At 38.7% G+C, this 23,152-nt stretch overlaps 1 protein-coding gene across 1 annotated transcript; it reads right to left on the reverse strand.

Moving 5' to 3' along the window:
• Positions 1-1,503: 1,503 nt before the first annotated feature.
• itga6a (integrin, alpha 6a) lies at positions 1,504-21,737 on the reverse strand. The gene is given in 26 exon segments (XM_085135770.1): positions 1,504-2,963; positions 2,965-3,075; positions 4,644-4,772; positions 4,868-4,960; positions 5,052-5,162; positions 5,238-5,333; positions 5,458-5,634; positions 6,133-6,235; positions 6,327-6,401; positions 6,499-6,578; positions 6,670-6,756; positions 7,363-7,525; positions 7,830-7,948; positions 8,043-8,183; positions 8,491-8,657; positions 8,745-8,806; positions 8,892-8,981; positions 9,068-9,195; positions 9,701-9,795; positions 9,878-10,071; positions 10,295-10,505; positions 10,771-10,902; positions 11,029-11,290; positions 11,378-11,457; positions 11,578-11,702; positions 21,464-21,737. Coding segments are annotated over 26 exon segments (3,273 nt in total). The 5' UTR covers positions 21,652-21,737; the 3' UTR covers positions 1,504-2,909.
• Between the last annotated feature and the right edge of the window lie 1,415 nt (positions 21,738-23,152).

Below are 23,152 nucleotides of genomic sequence, written 5' to 3' on the forward strand. Positions count from 1 at the left end.
AGGCAAACATGAACTTCTACCATGCTGCAGGCCCTTCTGGTGCAAACAAGCCATATCTCTTATTACTAAAGATAACTGTTTTTCAAAGGTTGTCAACATGGCATGTTGAACAGGCCACATAATACTTGGACTGAAATGGATGAAGGATTTGTTGCTTTATATTTTGTTAGACTGGCAGCTGAAAATTTTTACATCAGTAATCATTTCCTGCAGGAACCACTTGGACTTCATTAAAGTGCAATTTCCCGATTTTGGCACTTGTTGGTAAGTCGGCTGGCTTAGCCTCTAAAGCAGGGTGTCAAACTCATGGTTCATGGGCCAAATACAGCGTAAACTGGCATGTGGGCCAATCCAGTAGCACCACTGTATAACTTTAATTTACTTTATACTTTATTTTCCCTGAAGAAGAAACTTGTTCTGGACCCCAAACAAGAAAAAAATGTTTTTTATAACTATAATAAAAACTTTCAAGAAATTATAACTAGCTGAAAAGTGAAAAATTACTGTAAATCTTAGTTTTAGCATCGGTTATTACAATATTACAACTGATGAGACTTTGATGATAATCGAGACTCTGAATGTCTTCAAGACTGAAAGTCAACTGCTTTCAAAGATTTCTGTTTTTAAGGTATTACCTGTACTGATTTTCCTAAATCTTGTCTCTGACATATACAAATTAAAAACACCCAAACTAATAAAAACTAAAGACTTTCGAACAATGACAGCTAAACTGAAGCAAGGAAACCCACTGTGGAATCGAACCAAAATGAAACTGAATTTTAAAAACAAAAAAAATCAAAATGAAATAAAGGTTAAAAAGTAATTAGATAATATAAACTAGAAGAAGAAGAAGAAGAAATGAAAAGCACAAATTACAAAACAATGAACAACCTGAAATTTATTTTTAAAAAGCAGGTTAAAAAGAAGCTTTCTATCAATTTCTTCTCCTGTGTAGTGAAGCTGGGCTCACCATAATAGGAACCCCCTAACACATTTCATTGAAAATCTGGAGTAACTAGTGATTTCACTGGACTTTTTACACTTTGCAAAGCCATACATTTCTGATAATGATCATAGCCAAGCTAAGATTTCAGTTTTCATTTGCTGGTTATTTTTTTAAAAAATGCAGACAAATTGTGCTTGAAGCCTCTTAACTCTCCAGTTTACAGCTTTTATTAAGAGGAAGTGATTCTGCCAGTAGAGTCCAATTTTTAGTGCCATAAATAGTTGTTTGTTATGGTTTATGTAATTACTCATTTACATTCTGCCTGACTGGGCTGGAAGAGTCGGGCAGAATGGGTCTGGTTCAGACTTTAAAGGGTAAAATTTGTATTTATCAGCCATTAAAAATGCTCATACGGATAGATCAGCAGATAACTAATACTGGCTGCTTATCGTCAGCATCTTCCAGAGTTTTCAGATCTTGTTCTGAACAATAATTTATAATACCATTATTTATAGAACACTTTTTAAAACATACTAAGTTCTTCATGTTGTGATATCTCCAAACACAGTACATATAAATGCATGTTCTAACATAAAAGCAGTGGCAGTGGTAGTTTTGCAGGTTTTACTACGTTTAGTAGTAAAACCTGCAAATGAATTAATCGTTGATTGTCCAGTAACAGGTTTAAAACTTTGCTTTTTGCTAAATCATACAGGTAGGGCTGGATCAGGTGACCCTGAATTCTCTCTTAGTTATCCTCCATTAGGTGTAGGCTCCTGTGGGATTCCCATGATGAATTGAGTATTTCTTTTTCAGACACCTTTCTTACTCACCATGTGTTTATACACCTCCATTGAATCACTACTTATGATTAATCTGTGGTTCTCTTCCACAGCATGTCTTTATCCCGTCTTCCTTCCATCACCCCAACCACCCCTGGCCACCCCTCCCTGAGCCTGGTTCTGCTGTTAAAGGGGAGTTTTTCCTCACTGTCACCAAAGCACTTGCTCATATGGCATCATATGATTGTTGGGGTTTTCCCCGTTATATTAGTGTGGGGTCTACTTTACAGTATAAAGCGCCTTGAGGCGATTGTTGTTGTAATTTGGCAGTGTATAAATAATATTGAATTGAATCAGATACTTCATGTGTTTGGATTTCTGACTATCTGAAAACTCGCTACTAGAAAGGAGTTTGTTACAGCTGAATGTGAAATAACTTTATAAAGATAACTGACTTCAGCCCTGCTTTCATGTCAGATATGTTCATGACAAGAAAATTCAACAGGAAAAGATTTTCTTTAAGCATTTTTATTTTACTTGGCAAAAACCTTTTTTTTTTTTAAAGGCATCTTGAATTAAAGCGTTTCACTTGATTTTCACCGTCTTCGCTTTGAATTCCCTACAGAGACCAAAAAGTGAGGCTCGTAGTATAGTAGATGCGGTTCACATGTGAGAATCAAGGTGAGCTAATGTGAGCAGAGAGGAAAAATGGAGCTGCTCTCACATTAGACTCACACACAGTTATTTTCAAATATCTATTGTTTGTGACAAGACAATGTACCTAAATGTCATTTCAAAGAAGAAAAAACTGAAAATTTACATACTTAACATTCACAGAAAAAAAATCTCATTTACATTCACATTACAGTGACTGGCTGTACCTTCTGTGAACAGACCTCAGGCCTCCAGTGAGACAGTACAACTTTAAAAACAGCAGTAAACTTTGCCCGTTGTTATTCGGCTCCAGACATGAGTGGATAAAACTTTGGTTGCTTGATTTGATTTCTTTTTTTCAAAAAAAAAAAAAAGTATAAATATAAAATGCGCAGACATATTCAAATATATACAACGATTAGAAAAAAATAGTAGTACTATACAGTGTAAAAAGCATTATCTGCATTTAGCAATGAAAAAAACTATATCTGAGCAACATGTTAATGAAATTATTAATTAATTATTAATCATGAGTAACTTTCATTGTCGATCCAAGTCGTCATCCACTGCTTTTTTTCAAAAAGGATCGGGTTTCACTTTTCCATCTTTGTGCTCAAGAGTTCCCTTTCTTATCCGCACTGCGTGGTAACGAGGGACGCTGTCGTTTTCTTTGGAGCGTTTGAAGAATCCACACTAGGAAAGAGAAATTTTAAAGAAAACACAATGCATTAAGGACTTTAAAAAATGTATCAGCAATATTCGCACAGTCTGTAAAGGATCTGTGCAGAAATGCTGAGGAAGCATGCTCAGTGGCAACAGAGCATGCTTGCAACCTCGACTTTTGCAGCAGAACAGGTGCAGGGATGTCAGGAAAAGCGCCTGCAGAAGCACTAGGGGAAACTAGTAAGTCTACTGGCGAGAAAATGCATTACTCTTGAAAAATCCACAGAACCATATTGCACAAAGAGCTTATTAATAAAAAAATATATACATTTATTTTCTTATGTAGAAGAAAATATCTCTCTTCAGCATGTCTATTTCACTCAATTTAGGAGCAAAGTGACCTTTTCCCCACAAATAACACGTGCAATATGAGTCTGATTTGAATTTTCCTTCAACATGTCAGCAGAATTTGCTTAAAAGCAAGTTCATTAGTCACTGCAGTAACCACACGCCATGCTGACTTTACCCACGTTCAGAGAGCATATATCAGTCCTCAGCACTGAGTTTGTCTTTTTCAGACGGCTGAATGTTGATCTCTGCCTTCTGATATGCAGCATTGTACTGGTCTTTAGATGGTCTCCTGAAGAAACCACACTGAGGAGGAGCAAGGGTGGTGAAGTGTTACAAACGTGTCCAGCAGGAGCAAACATACATTTTTAAAGCAAATACTTCCTCCGGAGTCCAGTGTTGATGTGCAAATGTTAAATGACAAATAACAAACGTATAGAAAATATTAAACTTTGGGTTATGATTTATACCTTCTTAAAACTGTGTTGTGGCAAGTTTTATTATCAGTTATATGTCCAGGTTTTGGTATGACCCACCCAGACCCTGAGTAAGTTTACCCAACAGTGTATTTTAGTCACCAAATAACAGATTTATATGGGTGCAAACTTTTAATGCAAATCTAACAATAAACTATCATTTAGAGCTGACAAGCTCTCCAGAGCAGAGCTATTTGCCATAATTAAAGAGTGAATTTTCATTTTTACACTTCAGCTTCTGTAAAGTGAAAAAAGGGGGAAAGTTTTTATTAATGGAGCCGGTTGGCAGATTTTATTACAGCTGATCAGAGCTAGGCTGGCAACTAATGTCAAGGCACCGAAATACTTGTTTTGAAAGCCATGTGTCTTGGTCCCATAGGGACTAAGTAAAGCGCTATACAAATACAGGCCATGTTTCCACACAAATGTCTGCAAAGGCAGACTGCATGGCTAGGTGCTTGACTTTATAATCCTGTGGGGATTGGACTGAAAACACTCAAATTCAAAGAATAAGAGGTGGGGCCCAACACTTTTGTCCATATAGTGTATCAATATCTCATATACTCACAATAAAACCAAACCGAGAATAGCAATCAGAGCATAAAACCTAGCAAAAAAGGTGAAAATGTTATTTTTAAGTATCTTTAGCTTTATTTTCAGGCTTCATTTACCTTTTCTAATTGGCTAATTTTCACGAGGGGTTCTCTAAATTCATGTTCTTTTCTCATATCCATGTCCATTGTGTAACTGTAGGTGTGACATCCATGTTCTCACCTTCCACAGCAGATAAACCAGTAGAATCAAAATCAAGAGTCCTATGAGAACTGCCACCAGGATGATCCACCAGGGAACTCCTCCTTGATGCTTAGCTGATTCATCGTCAGGAGACACGTTCACGTTCACCTGGAAAAAAACATAAAAGGGATGAAAACCGAGAGACTGAGTTGGGACCAACACAGCAATAAGGTTAATGTCGTTATGCAGCTTGAATTGCTTACATTCGTGTTTTGATTGGTCAGTATGACGTTTTCCCTCTGAGTGTCAAATTCAAGTGTGGCTTTTACTGACAAAGTTGAACTAGGGGCATACTCCTGTGTGCAAAAAACAACAATTATTAATGAAGCAAAATCATGAGATTTGATTTATCTCACATGAGAAAACAATAAAAATGTTGTTTATTACCTCAATAAAGGTTGAGTTCCACAGACGGGATCTCAATACGACTACTGTACCATCGAGCCCCTGCAGGGGGCACTTGAACACCACACATTTTTCCATCCCATCTTCACAGGACTAGAAAGCAAATACACAGTCAAACATCATATAAACACTTTTATTAAACTGTGCATGTCCATTTATATCACTTACAAAAACTCTCTTCTTGTCCTTCAGTGAAGACATTTTTCCACCAGTTTTTCTTTCTTCTTTCATAATTTCTCGTTTTGTTCGAGACACAGAGGACCGCTGAAAGAACATCTCTCGTTAATTCAACACAGAATCAAACAGGGCAGGTGTGTCATAATGGCCCCATTCATCAATGGTCTAATTTTAGCTGTAACACGTGAAGCTGAACGCTTAAATATGCTACCTGAGCAATATTCAGAGGGTTGATCTCAGTTTTAGGGGAGCAATGGATTTTCTCTGGTCCTTCAGAAGTGATGCTCATCAGGTACAAAAGCCATTTCCCATTTTTTTGAATTTTGGGCCAAAAAATGTTTAGTGAGGTGTCGAAAGAAGGTTTCAAGTGCCTCCACGAGTTGTTTATCTGGAGGAGAAATTAACAGGAAACGACTCTGCAATTTCACATAAACATTGCACGCACCAGCCACTTTATTAGGTACATGTTTCTAGAGCTGGGTTGAATCTCCCTTTACCTGAACTGTCTTAAATCTACATATTATAGCTTGAACAAGGTGCTGGAAATATTCAACACTGAGATTTTGGTCCACATTGACATGATATCTGATATCTGAATCCCCCGTTTCACCACATCCCAATGATGCTCTATTGGCCTGAGTTCTGGTGACTTTGGAGGCCATTTGAGTACAATCACCTCATTGTCATGTTCAAGAAACCAGTTTGAGAGGGTATGAGCTTTGTGACACTGTGATCATGAAGGTATGGACGTGGTCAGCAACAATACTCGCATGTAATTACCTAATTATATATTTGCATTAACAAACAGGTATACCTAATAAAGTGGCCAGAAAGTTTTATGAAAACAATATTAATATAAAAAAATAGGTGAAATGTATAAACTTACAGTGAAAGTAAAGTTAATCGAACTTCCAATTTCTTCTTCTGACTTCATTGCACTTTCTCCTCTCACAACACCTCCAAAAAACACCTGGGTAGGATTAGCTTCCCTGATGACAACAAGCGAGAAGGTTGGAGGTCCTGTATAGGTATAAAGGTGAAGTCAAACAAGTCAAGGAATCTCTGCGAGAACAAACTTACCCAGAGACAGACAAAGGCCATTCAATGATCACTTTACACTTTACTTTTACATGGATTGCTTCTTGGTAGCTGGTCCTAAATGAAAAGGATAGTAATATTAATAACAATAACACATCCCAGTTTGAAAGTGTGCAGCTCATAACAGAAAGCGAATCTCAGCATCTTTACTTACGTATTCAGCTGCAGATCGATCTCAATCTCAGTGGTGTCTAAAGTCAGATGCGCAGCACTCAGGATGACTTTAAAGGTAACCTTGTGAAAAAGTAGTAGCATTTCTTACATATGAATTACAACAGCCAAGTGTCTTAGAAAGCATTAGCACAGGAGTGTGACATTTCTGTACCTTTGAGTTTCTCTTAAAAGGATTTCCCAGCTCACATTCTGCTTGAGAGCTGTTTACATTTGCATCACAGGTGATCAGGTTTTCCATCTAGAAAAGAACACGTCGGACAACATGTGTAATATATCCAAGTATTTACTTTATGACGTGGTCATAAGCTGTATATAAAAGATGGACGTGGCCACTAGGCTTTAGAAAAGGTAAAGCCCCTTAAACCTGCAATTTTCCAAAGGGCCAACAGGGGGCGACTCTCTTGTTGATGATGTAGAACTGTACTTGAGCTTAGCTGCTAGCATGCCAACTATTACAAACGCTAAAGAACATGCACAAAGAAGGCCAAGCTTTTAAACCCGTAACAGTCCCATTACGTTGTTTTTTTATATGCCAGAAGAGTGGAACAAGCAGTCACTGTCATGGATTCAATCAGTCAGGGATTTGTATTTAATTATCTGAATACTGGATTTTCCTCTTGCCAGTCCCACCTCTCTCATCATCATCATCCATAAACTGTGTATTCATACCTCCTGTATATTAAACAGCGGAAATGCACCAAGTTCCAGGTATTTTAAGCCACAGTGGAAGTCATTTTTTAGTATTTTGATTAATGCTTTTAAGGCTTGAATCGATTGCAGGTAAAGGACTTTAAATTTTGTAACTTTCTTACAATACAACAAAGTAATTTTACAGTCGACTTACTGTTGTTTGATCGGTGCGGACTCCAGAATATGACATGGTATTTGGGAAGGTCCCCACCAGCTTTGCCTCATAAGCATCGTCACCATTCATGTTGCTTACTGTCACCAACACAGCCAAGTCCTTCCTCTGGGATTTCACAATAAACTCTGGGATGCCGTTCTTGCTGCAGACACACAGTCACCAGTGATGAAAAAAACAAAAACAAAGAAAACATGCTCCTTCAGTGATAACAATCGTGTAGCAAACTGTGTATGTTGTGCAATCAGCATGTCTGAGCTCGTCTTTGGCTGTGGTTTCAAATTAAGTAGGGTTGGTGGCCCAGTGAGACTCAACCATTCACTCTGATGTGTGTCATCCAAAAGGCCAAAGCATGAAAAAGCAGGGTGGGTTTTAAAGTCCAAATGGTCTCATTACAAAACTCAATCAAGGCTACTTTATATTACTACAGTCTGAGAATGAGTTTTAACCTCTTATTTAACGCGGGGTACTCCTCTTTGTTGGCTTCTTTGTAGTGTAAACTGTAATTCATCTTTAGGTTACTTTTGCAAATATGATCGCTTCCACATCCTTCTTTTAGAAAGTTCACCTGAAACAACAGGAAATGACGACAAATATACAAATGTTACATAACAAACTCGACACAATGAGTTTTAGTGTTTACATTTAGAAGTTGTCTTTACCTCAGAAATGATTTTGCTTGGTTGAGTGGCGTCTAAAATGGGAATCATGCGAGGGAGGCCATTAATTGATTCCTCTTGTTTTGTACTTATATCTGCCGACACCTCAACGGGAATGCTACGCATCTTGTCCTTGATGTTATCCTTCGTGAATCACAAAAAAAAGGCATTTAATGCATTTATTATGATTTACTGTTACTGTCTCTGTTTTAATATATACTATTACAGTTTTGATTTATATAATTTCCCTATTCATTTATTATAAATGACCTCAAAGTTAGCACTACATATGTTCATGCACGGTCATTTTTCGAATACTGACATCTCCAAGAAATCGTTATTACTATCGTCAACGTCCATATCTTCATTTTTTTAATCATTTCTCCAGTTTAAAGCTGAGAGAGGCTCCTAGCTTTTTCTCAGTGATGTAGCTGTGAGACACTTGATTTACCTTAAGTCTGGCTATTAGTTTGATACACTTTTGATGATTTTGCTCTTTGAGTTTTAAGGTGCCGTTGAACTGGTATTCTAGTTCAGAGCTGGAGTCGTTTAAGAACATCGCTCTGGAAGTCAGTCCTCTCCTGTGAGCTCTGTCCACCTCCACAGCATAGCTAACAGCTGCAGTGTTGAAGTAAAATGCACATATGTGTGTTAGAAAAAAAAACATTTGTAAATGGAAAAATAATGTAATAATTTTTTACATACTAAGCTTTGGATTATAAGATGCAGGATTAGCTTTGTAGGAAAAGCATGCCATCACAGTGAAACTATGGACAGAAAACAGATATTGTTAGGAAAAAGAAAGTTTTCACTCTGAAGTCTGTTTGAATATAATAATATAAGAACACCTACCAAACACGGTCCCCACACGTCTTATTTGTAAGACTTATTTCATTTGGAGACACTTTGACAACACTGTTGAGGCTAATGACTGGCCTGGTTCTAAAAGAAAGATGGTTAAATAAAACTGTGATTGAGGTCAGTAGGACTTTAACTAGATTTAAACTAACGGTTAAGGCCACAGTTACCTGTAAATCATAGCTGAATCTGACAGAGAGCCTATAGCCAAGTCTGGATAAGAGTTACCATCCAGGTCCATGTTTCCTGCCAGAGAATAGCCGAAAAATCGAATGTTGTGGTCTTTCCCTGAAAGGATCTGGAAAATAAAGATGGAAACTTAAAGAACTGAAATTAAGCGAGGAAAAAGACACGGTAAAGTCAAAGTTGTCCCAATGAGGTTTTTTAAATTTGCAGCCAAACTAGCTGAAGATTTTACTTTACCTTAGTATGTCTGAGTTTAAGAGCAAGAAGAAATATTAATAATGGGAAAATGCTGTAGCACAGGCTTTCTATCTCTTGATCCCAAGTCTGAAAAAAATTTCAGATGCAAAATCCTGTTTTTCTTCTTTTTTTAAAACTGTACCAAACCGATGTTTCTTAAGTCCAGCAGTTATGGAGAAACACTTTTATTCATTTGGAGCAGTTATTAGGTTCATCAGGAAAATGCTGGTGAAAGAAAAAGTCACTTTGAACTTTGGCAGCTAGCTTTAGAGGTTTATCACTAGCAACATGGTTCTGCAACAGCATAAACCAGACTTCATGAAAGCATTCAGACTGTAACAAAACACTGATGTAATATAACTTTCTAAACAAATATCCACCTGTGCAGGGGTCGTTTTGATTCCCTGTGCAGAGCCGTGATAAATGTAGACTTTTCCTGTCCCAGAATCTTCCTGCGGAGCTCCAATCGCAATGTCTGTATGAGGAAAAAACACAATTTATGTGACTGCAAATGACAAAGACAATACAAACACAGCGCGAAAGGTCAGCTTAATCACCTTTATATGAGTCTTGATTGATGTCGCCGATGTTCTCTACTGCCACTCCAAACATCGAGTCTTTGGTCCCTATTAGACGGACAGGAGTGTTTCCTTCCCAAACTCCTGCATTGTTGATGTAAACATAAACAGCTCCCCCAATGTCTTCACCCTTCATGTAGAACTGAGGGGCTCCTATTACTATGTCTTGCCACCTAGTATCACATAGAGTAAAAAAACAAAACAAAAATGCTATTAACAGTAAATTGTACTTAAAAACGGAAAATATTTTTTAAAATGAAGTGATATTAAAGAAAGTTGTGTAAATCTGAAATTTATGTGTTTTATACTCTTTTGTGACTTGTTAAGTTTGGATCGAGTCTACTCTTCTGAACAATCTAATAAATGTACCCAAAGGCAGTCAGAAATGTTACACACCCATCGTTATTCAGGTCCACTACAGCCACGTCGTATCCAAAGCAGGATCCCAGACCCGGACCATGCAGAATGTACTCCGTCGAGAGGTTTCCTGCTACCATGTCCTGCTTGAACAGGACTACAGCTCCACTGTGATTGGCCCTGGGCGCTCCAGCCACCACTGTCAGCTTACCCCTAGTGGTGATGTGGTGTCCCGAATCAAGAGAGAATCCTAAAGTGTGTTAAATGAAGTAGATTTATAGTGCTGTGCAAAAGTGTTGAGCTACCTCTCATTGCTTTATATTTTGCGAGAAAAATGGAAAGTAGGTGCAGCAGTTTATTGGCACATACACAAAATGTGAATTTTCCCCCTTAGGGAATTTTGGCTCACTCTTTTTTACATTATTGTTTTAGCTCATTCACGTTTGCTTGAGCAAATTAATGAACTAACATCAAACAAGTGACGGAAAAAAAAAATCTGTGGGTGTTCAACTCACCGAGGTAGCTGTTTGCAGGTACAGGCACAAAATCAGGGTTCCTGACTTTTTCATTCCCAACTTCATATGGGCCATCATCAAATATTCCCATGTCCAGAAAAGTACTATTATTCTGCTCCAGTCGCACTATCCCTGGATTTAAGAGCACAAAGTGATGAGAAAAATGCATTTTAGGATTAAAAAATTATTGATTCATGTAGAAAACTTAAATCCACTAATGAAGATAAACAGCATATAAAGACACAATCACATAGTGACCTCTCCAGTTGTAAGCTCCCACTGCTCCAAAAACCATGTAATGGTAGTCATTGGTGAAAGTAGCTGCCAGTCCTTGCTGGCATGTTCCAAACATTGCGTGGCCTTCAGGTCTGCCATCGCAGAATTTCCATTCACCTCCATCCTCAGAAGACTGAGGGTCAATGGTTAGGTCCTGACTCAGAATATAACAACGTCCGGGGATGTGATGAGTCTCCTCTGGAGTATTCACATTCAAACGCCTCTGATAGCGATGAGCACATGTCTGAAGAAAAAGATACAAGTAAGACCTTTACTGAACCAGGGCACGAGGATCCAGAGAACGATGGTTTAAATACTTAGTTTGACTCACCACAATCTTTCCCCCAGGTCCCTGACTCTTCACTGACACCCCCATCCACTGATTCTCTTTATTCTCAAGTCTCAGATCCGCTGAAAATTTGCCAACAGACATAATTGAACATTTTACTTGGACAGCTTAGTTTCTACAAATTGTCAAAATTACAAAGGCAGTGGATTTTGTTTAGGTAGGTATGCAGGCAGAGTTCTCACCATTATCATCAAATTTGATACGCTCACAATTACTAGACTGGGTGACTTCACATTTATACAGGCCTCCAGTGATATTGGCTTTTTGGTTTTGCAAAGACTGGGCTCTGGGTGCACCAATCAGTACCCTAAAAAACACACAAAAAACAAGACAGAAATATATTTAATCAAAAACTTATTTCATAAAAAGTTTGGGAACTGTTGCTTTAGTTACCTTTGCTGGGATACCATTCAACAAAGCCACAGCTTGTAGAATTTCACACACATATGGAAAAACATCAACAGTGATAATGAAGGGAAACAACAAATGAGTGCAATACTGATGGTTAAAGGGGACTTTGGTTCCTCTACTTCTTTTGTAATGGTGACATCCTGTGGCTTGGTTTAGACAACCTCAACACCCCTCATTTGTTTCGCTATGCCTTGTTATTTTTATCACAGTGATTTTCTGACTGCCTTATCGCTGTTATTATCAAGTAAAGGCAAACAGACCAAAATATTGTTCAAAGAGTCGCTGTGTAAAAAGATGTGCAGGCTAAATATAAAAGAAAAAAGTGGATGCTTGTTCAGCAGAACAGGAGACTCATTAACTCTTCGACCTGCAGCTTGGAGGACAGAAGCTGCACTTCTGCAAAATGATGACCAGAAAGCCAAAGTCAGAGTGACTAAGTGTGTTTCAACACACCACAAAACTAACAGCATTTAGTGTGCATGCTTTCTGCTCTGAATCGACCTTATTTTTGCTTTTTTTCCCGGTAAAAAAAAAAGCACATTAAAAACTTGCTTGAATCAATATGTGCAGATTTGGAAAACAGAAGCATACAACTGACTGGGTGCAGTTCATTGCTGTCAGTTATTGAATCTGATGATTTTATAAGACATGCAAACTAAACCTGGAGTATGTTACGGCTGATGGGAATATCATGAATTTTGCAGGCAGTTTGGAACATAAATTTGCCTAGAGAGAAAAAAATAGCTATTATAGCTGCAGTGCATCCTGAGGGTAACATGAATCTCTGGAATAAATGTAACTGTGGTAACTGTTGGTGAGAAATTTAACTCAAAAGTGAAAAAATCATCAAAATCTTTCAGATAAATGAACTGGGGACAAATGTTTCTGTTTGAATCTCTGAACAGAAATCTTTGCAATAGTTAGTGGGATATTTGGCAAAATATAAGTAAGATGTAGACACAGTTTTAAAGGTCCTGGGCACCAACTTTCCAAGTCACTTGATTTTTATCGAAGGGATTAAAATCTTTCCAATACATGGAGATGTGGTGACCATGACTATATGTTATGACTATGCACATGGCATAAGAACTGCACCATATTCATGTTAATCAAACCATTTAGTGACCCAGTATGCCCAATGGATGAGTGCAGTGTCATCCTGGAACAGACCACACTCATTAGGATAAAAGTACGGGATAGGAAGTTTATCACTCAGAACAACTTTTAATTGAGTTAAAGTGACCCTTCATTCTAAAGGAACAATTGAATACTTAGAAGGAAGAGTGGATAACAGGGCTGCTGGATCCCCTCAAATTAGGGGTCAAGGGTTCAGGCCTTTCCTTCAATTTGTCACATGTCTATAGGACACTGACTCACTGTCAACCAGACTTTGATCTTCAATTCTAGAGCCTCAGACACTAGACTGTAAAGCCCCCTCTGATAATAAAAATAATTATAGTTCATAAAGTTGCATCAATTAAAGAATCCCAAAGTTAACCTGTTTATTTACACCTCTGCACAGTCACAGGATGGATGGCTTAAGAGGTTCAGCCTGTCATTCAGTTTCTCATTCTTGTCCTCCATGGGGGACACGAGCCTCAGACCTAGCACAATTTATACAAACGATATGACTCACCAAGAGCTGTGCATAATGAATAGGAAGCAATGTATAAGAGCCTTTTTGGCTCACACACACTTGAGAACAATCAACTAAAATTTTGGTTACTTAAACTATTTGCTTTGTCGATTTGAATTTTTAATACTATATTTGCTAAAAGTGCATTAAACTGCACAATTAGGTTTCAACCCTGGAACTGGGTTGAAACTGTTTTAACATGAAACATGAAAACAGGAGAATGCCCCAGGCAACACTGGAGGCCCTTAAACAGCAGACAGACAGAGAAGTTTATGAAAAAAAATGTCAGAGCACACAAAGCAGAGAGAGGGTCTCATCTCCGAAGGCAACCTCAAAACTGAAAATATTCTTCATCATACCCATGTTCACAGCCTGATTCAGACATCCTGAGGTCCAGATATGGGGGCTCTAGTTCTTGCCAATTAAATAAGTCTAGATAGATTCTTCAAGATTAGACAGTCCATCAAAGTAATGATCATAATGTCTTGAAAAAAGAATGATGACCTCTGGATGGCGACACCTCTCTTAAACAGAGTGCCATGAGGTTGCCTCAATCTGCAGAGTCCATGGAAGAATGATTGCCTTCACAGGTTGCTGTCCCACACTCCAGTTTGTGCCAGAAAAACCAAATCCCACAACTTCAGAGCCCTACTTAACTCCATGCTTCTTGCCTATAAAGGACAGGTGTCATCATTTTGGCTCAGGCTCCTCAAGAGCTATGCCTATCTCTGAGGCTAATTTATGGCTCCACTTCCACAATTCTAAGTAAAATCCCTTCTGCCTCACTCAGTTCTCTGTCATACCTTTCATGATCTCTATTAGTACAATGGGTGACATGATCTAACAACCCAGCTTTAGGTGACTATCAGATATGCAGAATGCAGGTTAACAAAAGCTTGACTATGAGAAATTATTTGTTAAAATAATGTTTTAATGCTCAGATGTGTTTGCTTCATTTTAAAATTCGTAAATTCGTAAAATAAAAAGAACTTTCACCAGAAAGCCAGACAAAAATGAAAACAATATCATTACATCATATCCTTCTGGGATCAAGCAGCACCAGACGTCCACTACCAGGAGCAGAAGATCAAAAAGAAATAACAATTGACAATTGAAAAGCGTGTTTCTTTAAGCTACAATACTACAATACAATTCTTAAACTGTTTAAAATAAAATAAAACATCAAACCCGTTTTGTTTTCTTGGCTCTCAGGAGCATCTTTTATTTTTTAAGAACAAAAATTAGAGAAGTTCCAAATATGGCAATAAACTAGTGTTTTCACACCCTGCAGAGGGCAAGGGGGAACTCAACCAGACTATTGCTTTTCAGTATTGTGGTTGTTGCTCTCTTCTGAACACACTTCCCTTTAAAACCCCGTGCTGTTGCAGAGACTCACACATCTTTTAACATCTCAGAAAGAGATTCTGTGTTTTATAAGTTTTCAGCAGCAGCCAGTGCGATGACATACGCAGCACCTACGCACAGGTCTCTGGGGTTCAACAGACTGTCTTTTTATAGATTGATTTAATAAACACAGACAAATGCATGAACAAATAGTTTTCAAAAACCCAGCCTGTTTCTGCCAAAAAATTATGTGCAGACCAGGTTATTTTACAGGACTATGAAATAGTAAGACTGGGTGTGATTATGCTGATTATACACCTATATTTGCACTTAAATATATCTGAATATTTTTATGTTTTGCTTTCAAGCTTTTACTGCACATGAATCATGGTCCCTCCTGTGCAGTGCAGTGTGCAACGGTCACATTTTATGCATTTTTTAACATGTTTTACAGTTATTTCAGGAAGAAAGTGAAAGGGTCTAAAACATGAAATTTCTATGAATTAACTGTACAAAATAAACTGCTATACAGTGCTTCTCATAAAGTACATTTTACTACTTGGCTTGAAAATGTAATTGTTAACACTTTTTAAAAAAGTTTTTAGGATTCATTCAGCAGCTTCAAATACAGTTGCAGTGCATCTGCAATTAGATACTGTGTCTGGGTATGAAATGCAGTGAGCACCTGCTTTCTGTGACTTTTTACACAGTGTCAGAGCCATGTAAATGTGCAAGGAAGTGAGGGAGAAAAACCACAAGCAGGTCTTGATCAGATAGAGTGGGGTTGAACCACTTCCTGCACTAAAAGTAACACTGAGCGCACAACTGAGATGGCCTGTTAAAAATAAAAGGAAATAAAGGTTATTACTTGTGATCAAGTAAAATCACATCATATATAACAGTATGCCATATAAGTTTTAACAAATACTATCACCTCATCCACAGACTGAAGAAGTCGGTTGGATGAAGCGTTTCTCCCGCTTAAAACGCTACGTCAACTTTCTGGGATTTCCTTAGCTGGATGATTGAGCATGCATCAAGACTCAACTACAACTCTTCCCTCCACTCAGTGTTGTGGTTCTTGCACAGGTCAAAGACACAGTGGATAATATTATTGTTATCATTTAGACAAATAGATAAAATCTTAACATAAATCTCAGCTCTTAACAGAAAGTTGTGACACTTGCCATTTGATACAGACGTCTGATATTCAGGCTTGATTGATTTTAAACTTTAATGCACTGTAACTGTGTGCCAGTGAACAGAACACATCAGACTACAGGATGTGAGTCACTGGGGACCAGTTGGCACCAAAACAATAGTTTGACGCATTTTATACTAACAGTCATCTAAACACTTCACATGTTAGCTGACCATCAAGCTTACAATGAAGGAATTTGTTTTAAGGAATGAGAGGAAATCCTCTCTTTCTTCCTCACTGCAGCTGACTCTGACCCACCTATTGATCTGTAGGGACGGCCCCGCGGCGTTTCATTTGCTCAACACAGACCCTCCTAACCGAGCCGTTAAACATCCCCTCAAACAAAGCCTACATGCAAATATTAAAAAGGAATCTTTACAGTTTGTTACAGTTTGGGATTATGGGTAAATGATAAAACTAAGAAATATCAAGGTGTTTTTTTTTTCAATAAATCTTAAAAGCAGCTGGACGTTGGTGTGTTTGCCACTGTGTTTGTGAGCTCTTTAAGCAACACTCTGCAGCTGCTGTAACATAAGATAATAGATAACACTTTCTTTTCATTGCACAGTCATACTTGGTTCAAAGAAATTGGAAACGGTCACATGTTGGACCTAAGCACAACTAAAACACACAAAACACAACAACAATTTTTTTTAAAGTGCAAAAAACGGTATGACTTAATAAATAAAAGAATGAATGTAATGTTAAAAGTTTTCCCCTACTTGTTCCTTTGTGGTATGTTTTATTTCCTGCCCTGTTCAGATCTAAACTATATTTAGTATATTAGAAAAACCTGCCTTCTTTTTATCGGCCATCTGATACCTGTGGTTGCAAAGAGACCGCCAGCTCCTCTGCCAGTCTGCTCAGTCCCTCATTTCCGGCCACGCTGACGAAATCATTAACTCCATTTTGTAAACAAAGGTCATTTTAAGTGTTAGAAATAAGGAATATGAAGGGAATGCTCATTGACTGATGACCTGTAGTTGTCAGGATCAACCCCTCACTTTGCTTTGTTTGTTTTTCCTTCCGAAATATAATTTCAGTCATAAAGACATTTTTAACAGAATATCAAGATATCTAGTGCCTATGGAAGCCCATTTTCAAGATCCATCATTCCTATGTTCCTGTAGCACATCATGTTATTTAATTCAACTGTATCACCTTAAAAAGCTAACTCATTAATAGCGCTAATTATGTTGGCACAGCTGAACAGTGACAGTGAGGAGGTGACGAGAATCTAGGCAGAGCTGCAAATAAAAAGCCTAATCTGAGAGTGGACAGTAAAAAGACACTAATACCGAACAGATGAGGATGAGACTCTGTACAAAAAACATATTGAGCAACATATCAGAATTTGCACAGTCCAATTTGTAAACTGCCAAAAACACAGCCTGATCAACGAAACAGGGACCACACATGCTGATATTAGCCTCATGGATGTGCATGTGTATGTAAGTAACAAGAAATGAAGAAAGAGTGTGAAAGTTTATTCATTTTTTCTGGGCTACTGAGGAAAAATGTAACCATGTCAGATGTAAAATGTCCCACTCAGAGTCATCATGTGGGGTGTCTTTCACTGCGGTGTAAATGCATAGTGGTGGGTGTTGGCTTTCACAGTGATCTCACTGGTCTCTGCTAACAGATGTGCTCCAATGCCTTCACAGCTGTGCACTCAAAGCAAGAAGAACTCACAGCTGTTCCAAATGTTTCAGTTTACGCATCGCACGCCGATTGTTGCTGACCTGTGATTGGCTGACACACATCACAGAATCGTGTCAACTTTTAGTAAAGATTAATGTTTTTACAGGATTTTCAGGGGGTCTGTTTATTGACCACTTATCTGTTATCTTGACACTAGCCAGACATTGGTGTGAAGTTTGACTGGAGTATCTCCACTGATGATTCACTGATGCGTTTAATCTATCGGGTTACATGTGCACAGATGGCCGTGCATGCCCAGTCTGGTTTCATTGAGAGAATGTTAAAACCATCTTTAACATATTACTCATGAAAGAGGCATCAAATTGCCAAATAGCAACTTTTTTGCAATACTTTCAGTGACTTATGGAAACGAGAGTCTACTTTGCTTTAATTATCTCTTTAGAAATCAAACAAAAACAAAACACCTTATGACTATACTTAAGAAAGCTATAGTGAAACAAACTGGAGACCAACGCGATGGTTTCCTGATTATTAAATTCGCCAGCACTTTAATCATCAGAAGAGTCGAAAAATGTGTTTTTTAGCTGAAATTCAGCCTGTGTAGGTTTGGCGTGAGAGGAGTTACATCTACCACTCATCAGGGCAGAGGGCCTAAAAAAGAGCCAGTGAAGTCCAGCATTCCTCTCGTCACATATGATTTATCATAATCAGACTGATGTACAGTAAGTAGTGATAGCCAGCAGAGATTTGCAGCTGCTGGCGATCGTCATGACACGTTTTCATAAAAAATCGGGAGCGACGGATGTTGGACAGCGTGACGCATCCCTGACTTGCGGTTTTGCTGGCTCAGAGGTCCTCAGAGCTTTAGGTCACGCAGAGCTGTTCTGCTGAGCTTCCTCTTGTCTCGTCTGACTGATTATCTCAGCGTCACACAAGGATCTAGAGCTAAGATCATGACTGAGCTGCTGTTTATTACGTCATTACTGTCCTTTTATTATTTCCGTACAGCTACACTTTCTCAGTGTCTCAGTGTCTGAAGTTTCAACCAAGAAGAGCTGAACAATGTGAGCTCATTGTAACTAGGGCTCCAATTAATGAGTCACTTCAGTGCTTGTACGTTTTGTCAGCTAAAACAACAAAGTAATTATTTAAGTCACTTTTTAAATAAAACCATATAAAACCACATAAAACCATAAACATATCTTTCTTTTATATGATCAGGAGGACTCATTCTTACTCTGTGGAGTGTTTGTCAGACAAAACCAACAATTGGCTAAGTTATCTTCTTCTTCTTTTCAGGGGTCTCCCACAGTGGACTGTCTACCTCCATCTCACTTTATTCCTAGCCTCCTCCAGTGTCACACCAACCCATGCATGTCCTCATCTGTCTTCAGCCAACAATAGCACAATTTCCACTAACATCTTGCTGGTCAACTGCACAGGTGACAGTTGTTGTTACTCAGGCTTTGATTGATCCAGCATGGAAATTTTACAGATGATGCGTATCTTTGAGTTTACACAGCACGTCCTTCCTGGCACAACCCTCCCCTTTTATGGGCACTGGTAGTACACTGGTTTGTGGCCCCCTGTGGTTGGGGGTGTGGCTGGTTAAGTAATGCTAAATCAAATATTAATTAGCTCACATATGGAAAAAAAAAGTTGCCCATCTTAAGTTAATAAAAACACTAAAGTGGATCCTGCAAAGAAGAAGTTGTTTTAGTGGTTCAAGTGGTTATGCTTGCTTTATCTCTGACTTATCAGAGGAGTTCAACATGCCGACTCAAACTTCGGTATGAAAACATGAATTTGGATCATTTTTAGTTTTAAACAAGTTTTTTAAAGATTTCTGAAATATTTGTGTTTTCTAGTTTTTACGAGAGCTGGTCTAATAGATTTCTTTAGCAGTGCATATTTTCTTCTGGCATTATTTAAACATGTAAATTGTTTTGAAGGGAGTTCTCTTGAATACACAAAACAGCTCATGAAACCAAGTTACTTGAAGCTCCATAAACCTTGTTGTGAGTACTGTTTTCTTTTTTTTTTTACTGCAAACTATATCTGGCAAGCGAATGAAAACGTGCAGCTTGCTGCCCTTACAGCTCAACCAAGCGAGGCGGTTATGTTTACATCCTGTAATAAGCACAGGCCTCTTGTCAGGTAGATGTGCGCTTACTTCTGCACAGCTGTTGAGCTTGGTGATTAGGAAGAAAACATTTCCTATATAAAAAAAAAAATGCTCACATCACTCAGCTTTCCCTATAAGCTTTTATTTTTTGTCTAAACAACAGTCCAAAACCTGAAATATTCAGGTTCCTTTCACATAAAAAAAGATGCTCTGGTTTTTCCTCCCCTAAATAAGGTTTGCTTCCTCACTGAGCAGGATGTAAAAGAGGCACTCTCCCCAGACTTTTACAGGCTGAAAACAAACTCTCAAGCCAGTGTCACATTTCAAGGCTCTATTTGCCCGACAAATATGACATCGGTTTCATGACTTTTCCCTCCCTTTAGACTTGCCAAGCGAGACAAATGTAAAGTTCCTCTTTTCAGTTTGAATGCTTCTTTGTGAGCAAAGAAATGTTTGTGAAAAAGTGATCTGAAAAATCCAGCTTTAAAAACTTCACTTCAACATGACCTGTCTTGGCACGGTGGTCAAAACAGCAGTTAGATCAAATTACACAACTTAAGAGTAATCTCTGCCATCTTTGAGGAATCTCTTGGGTTTTTTGTAAACGTGTTATCAGGGCTTCTCATCCCTGATCTCTTTTTCTCAACATGCTGCTGCAGGGTCCCATGAGTGCCAGCACAAAACCTATGCATAGAGGCTTTTATACACCACACCCTCTTCTCAACACTGAGGAGGCAGGATGATCAGGGTCACTACACCAGTGTTGATTCTGCCCCTTCTGCACTGCTGAAACCCTGCACTGGAGGAATACTTAAAGTTTTTGACTCCTGCTCTATCTCATCTTGGCAGTGATGCAAAAATCTCATTATCAGCACATCTGACATGTGAGTGAGGCTGCACTAGTCAGCATGTTCTGATTTCTCTTCTTAATTGTCTCACAACAGCAAAAATCTAATCTAATCTGAAAACTGCCAGGATCGTGCAGAACACCAGCAAACAAAGCTGATAACAGGAAACCTAGAAGATTAAAAGACAAGAGAATACTGAAAGCCACATTATTATAGCATCTTGAATGGAATTTTTTTTGGCTGTTTGTAATCGGTGAATGAAATGTCAGGAATAATAGCTTCGTTCCTTTTTACGTGCCTTGAAAAATCCACTCGTTTGCAAAGCAATCTTGAGACCCTTTTATTTCCTATTACCCCTCTCCTCGCAGTGCTGCCTCGGTTTGACCCTGCAGGCACATTTGCATGACACTACAAGCATTGTAAATTCACTTGTTATCCTTTTGCTGTTTCCCTACTTCATATTCAAAGTATCAGCGGGGAAACTGCTGATATCACCGAGAATTGGAACAAAACGTGTGAGAAACCCTGTGGGGTTTGGGGAAAACTGGGTAAAAAAGATAAAGTTAAAGGACATTGTATTAGAAAGTTGCTCTAACGCACGACTGTAACACACGAGAGGGTTAAAGAGTTATTTTCTCTCATTATTTAAAGTTTAAACAGAAAGTAGGTAGAGCGTAAGCCAGTGAGTCCTCACAGCACTTCCAGTCACATTTGAATTTCTGCGCTGATGCCACCTGACAGAAAAGTCCCTAAACTTGTTTGTTAAATGAACCTGTGCGCTCAGGTGCTCCAAGGAGCTCAGACAGCTCTACAGACGTGAACATCTGGAGACATCACTCACATGACTTTGTCCGGGTTGAGCTGCCGGTGCATGGCCAGAGAAAAGCCGAACAGGCTCCCAGGATCTCCGTCTTTCCTGAGGACATGATCGGTGTCCAGGTTAAAGCCGAGCACAAAAGTTGCCTCCAGGACATAAACGAAGAATAAAAGTGCAGCGTGAGCAGCAGAGCGTCCTCCCTGCGGCAGCATTGGAGCGTCGTACAGATCTGCCCAACCGTAAAGTTAGGACCCCGCAGCTCCTCTCTGCTCTGTCAATTGATGACTGAAAGCTGCCTCTGTTTGAACCCCACCGGGTTAGGGTGGTACTCCACGGCGCCACCTCTGGCCATGATGGCGGAGTGTGTCACTGAATCACTTATCAGTGTCATAATTACACGTTAGAAACGGAATATCTTTTAGTCTCAGCTGAAATAAGCAGGCTTAATTTATGACGCGTGTTTTACTCTAAATTATAGTCCTTAAAAATATCAAATAAATGACCCACCTTTTACAGAACTCTTCATATTCTCACAAGTGAATTTAAGAATACTTCCTGGATAAAATGTGTATAATAAAAATACACATAACAAGAATAATGCCATAAGAACTGCTCTATTTATTATTTCTCGGATAAATGCTTAAAAAGACAGCACTCAGATTAAACGCACTGATGCAGGTTGTGCTGAATGGACACACATAAACAGCAAATGTTTGCATCAGCTAGACAAATAAAGCCTCCAAATTCAGCCAGACGAGATGCTGCAGGTCACTTTATAGCTATACTACCTTAAAATTGCCATTATTAGCATCTATCACAAAAAATCTTGTATTCAATCGTCTAAGAAAATCATAATTAAATATTTATGGGCTGTCATTAGCAGCACCTGCTCTGCTCCGTGTTCATAAATAACTAATTAGTAAAATCAGCAGTCATTCGTGTCCAAAGCTCCTCTTTCTGCTTCTGGTCATGTTTTAACTCTTATTGAAGTATCGCAGAGTAGGGGTATGGAGGAAATGATAAAGGAGTCTCACAAACAGCTGAGCCGAAGCTGCTGAGTCCCTGAAAATTGTCATTTGATTCGTTTTGTGTCACATCTTCCAAAACCAGGAGCATTAAACAGATCCATTGTTCTGTCTGCCCTCTTCTCCCACTGCATCAGCTGCTGTTCGCCGGTGCGGGTGTGAAGTTTGAACCGCACTGGGCCACAATTACACAGCAGAAGACGACACAATGTGGGCATTGTTGAAACTAGAAAGCCCAGTGCCCAGTTTGTGTGTGTGTGTGTGTGTATGTGTGTGTGTGTGTGTGAGAGAGAGAGAGAGAGAGAGAGAGAGAGTGTTGTTGGGCGGGGGTTGTGTGAGGGGGTTGGGGTCTGCGTCAGGGTCTTAGCCACATTCCTAATGTGGCAAGAGATTGGGGGGTTCTAGTGTAAGATATGTGAAAGGCATCTCTGTTGGTGGGTTCGGTCACAGATGCGTCAGATCAGATCATGTTCACTGATGTCATCCGCATTTTTCTTCATTGAGCGCGGGCATAAAACTTTTTTAGAGCAGATCAATTAAAATATTGATAACTATATTTACAGTCAAGATCTGGTATGGCAAATTTTCAATATTAACTTCACAGCAGGGCAGTAGCAAAAAAAGGTTATAACTTCCTCCTGTAATTTAAAGAATTTAATACTGATTACATCACCATTCTTGACTCTGA

This window comes from Neolamprologus multifasciatus, chromosome 16 (genome assembly GCF_963576455.1).
Source record: "Neolamprologus multifasciatus chromosome 16, fNeoMul1.2, whole genome shotgun sequence".
NCBI lineage: Eukaryota > Metazoa > Chordata > Actinopteri > Cichliformes > Cichlidae > Neolamprologus > Neolamprologus multifasciatus.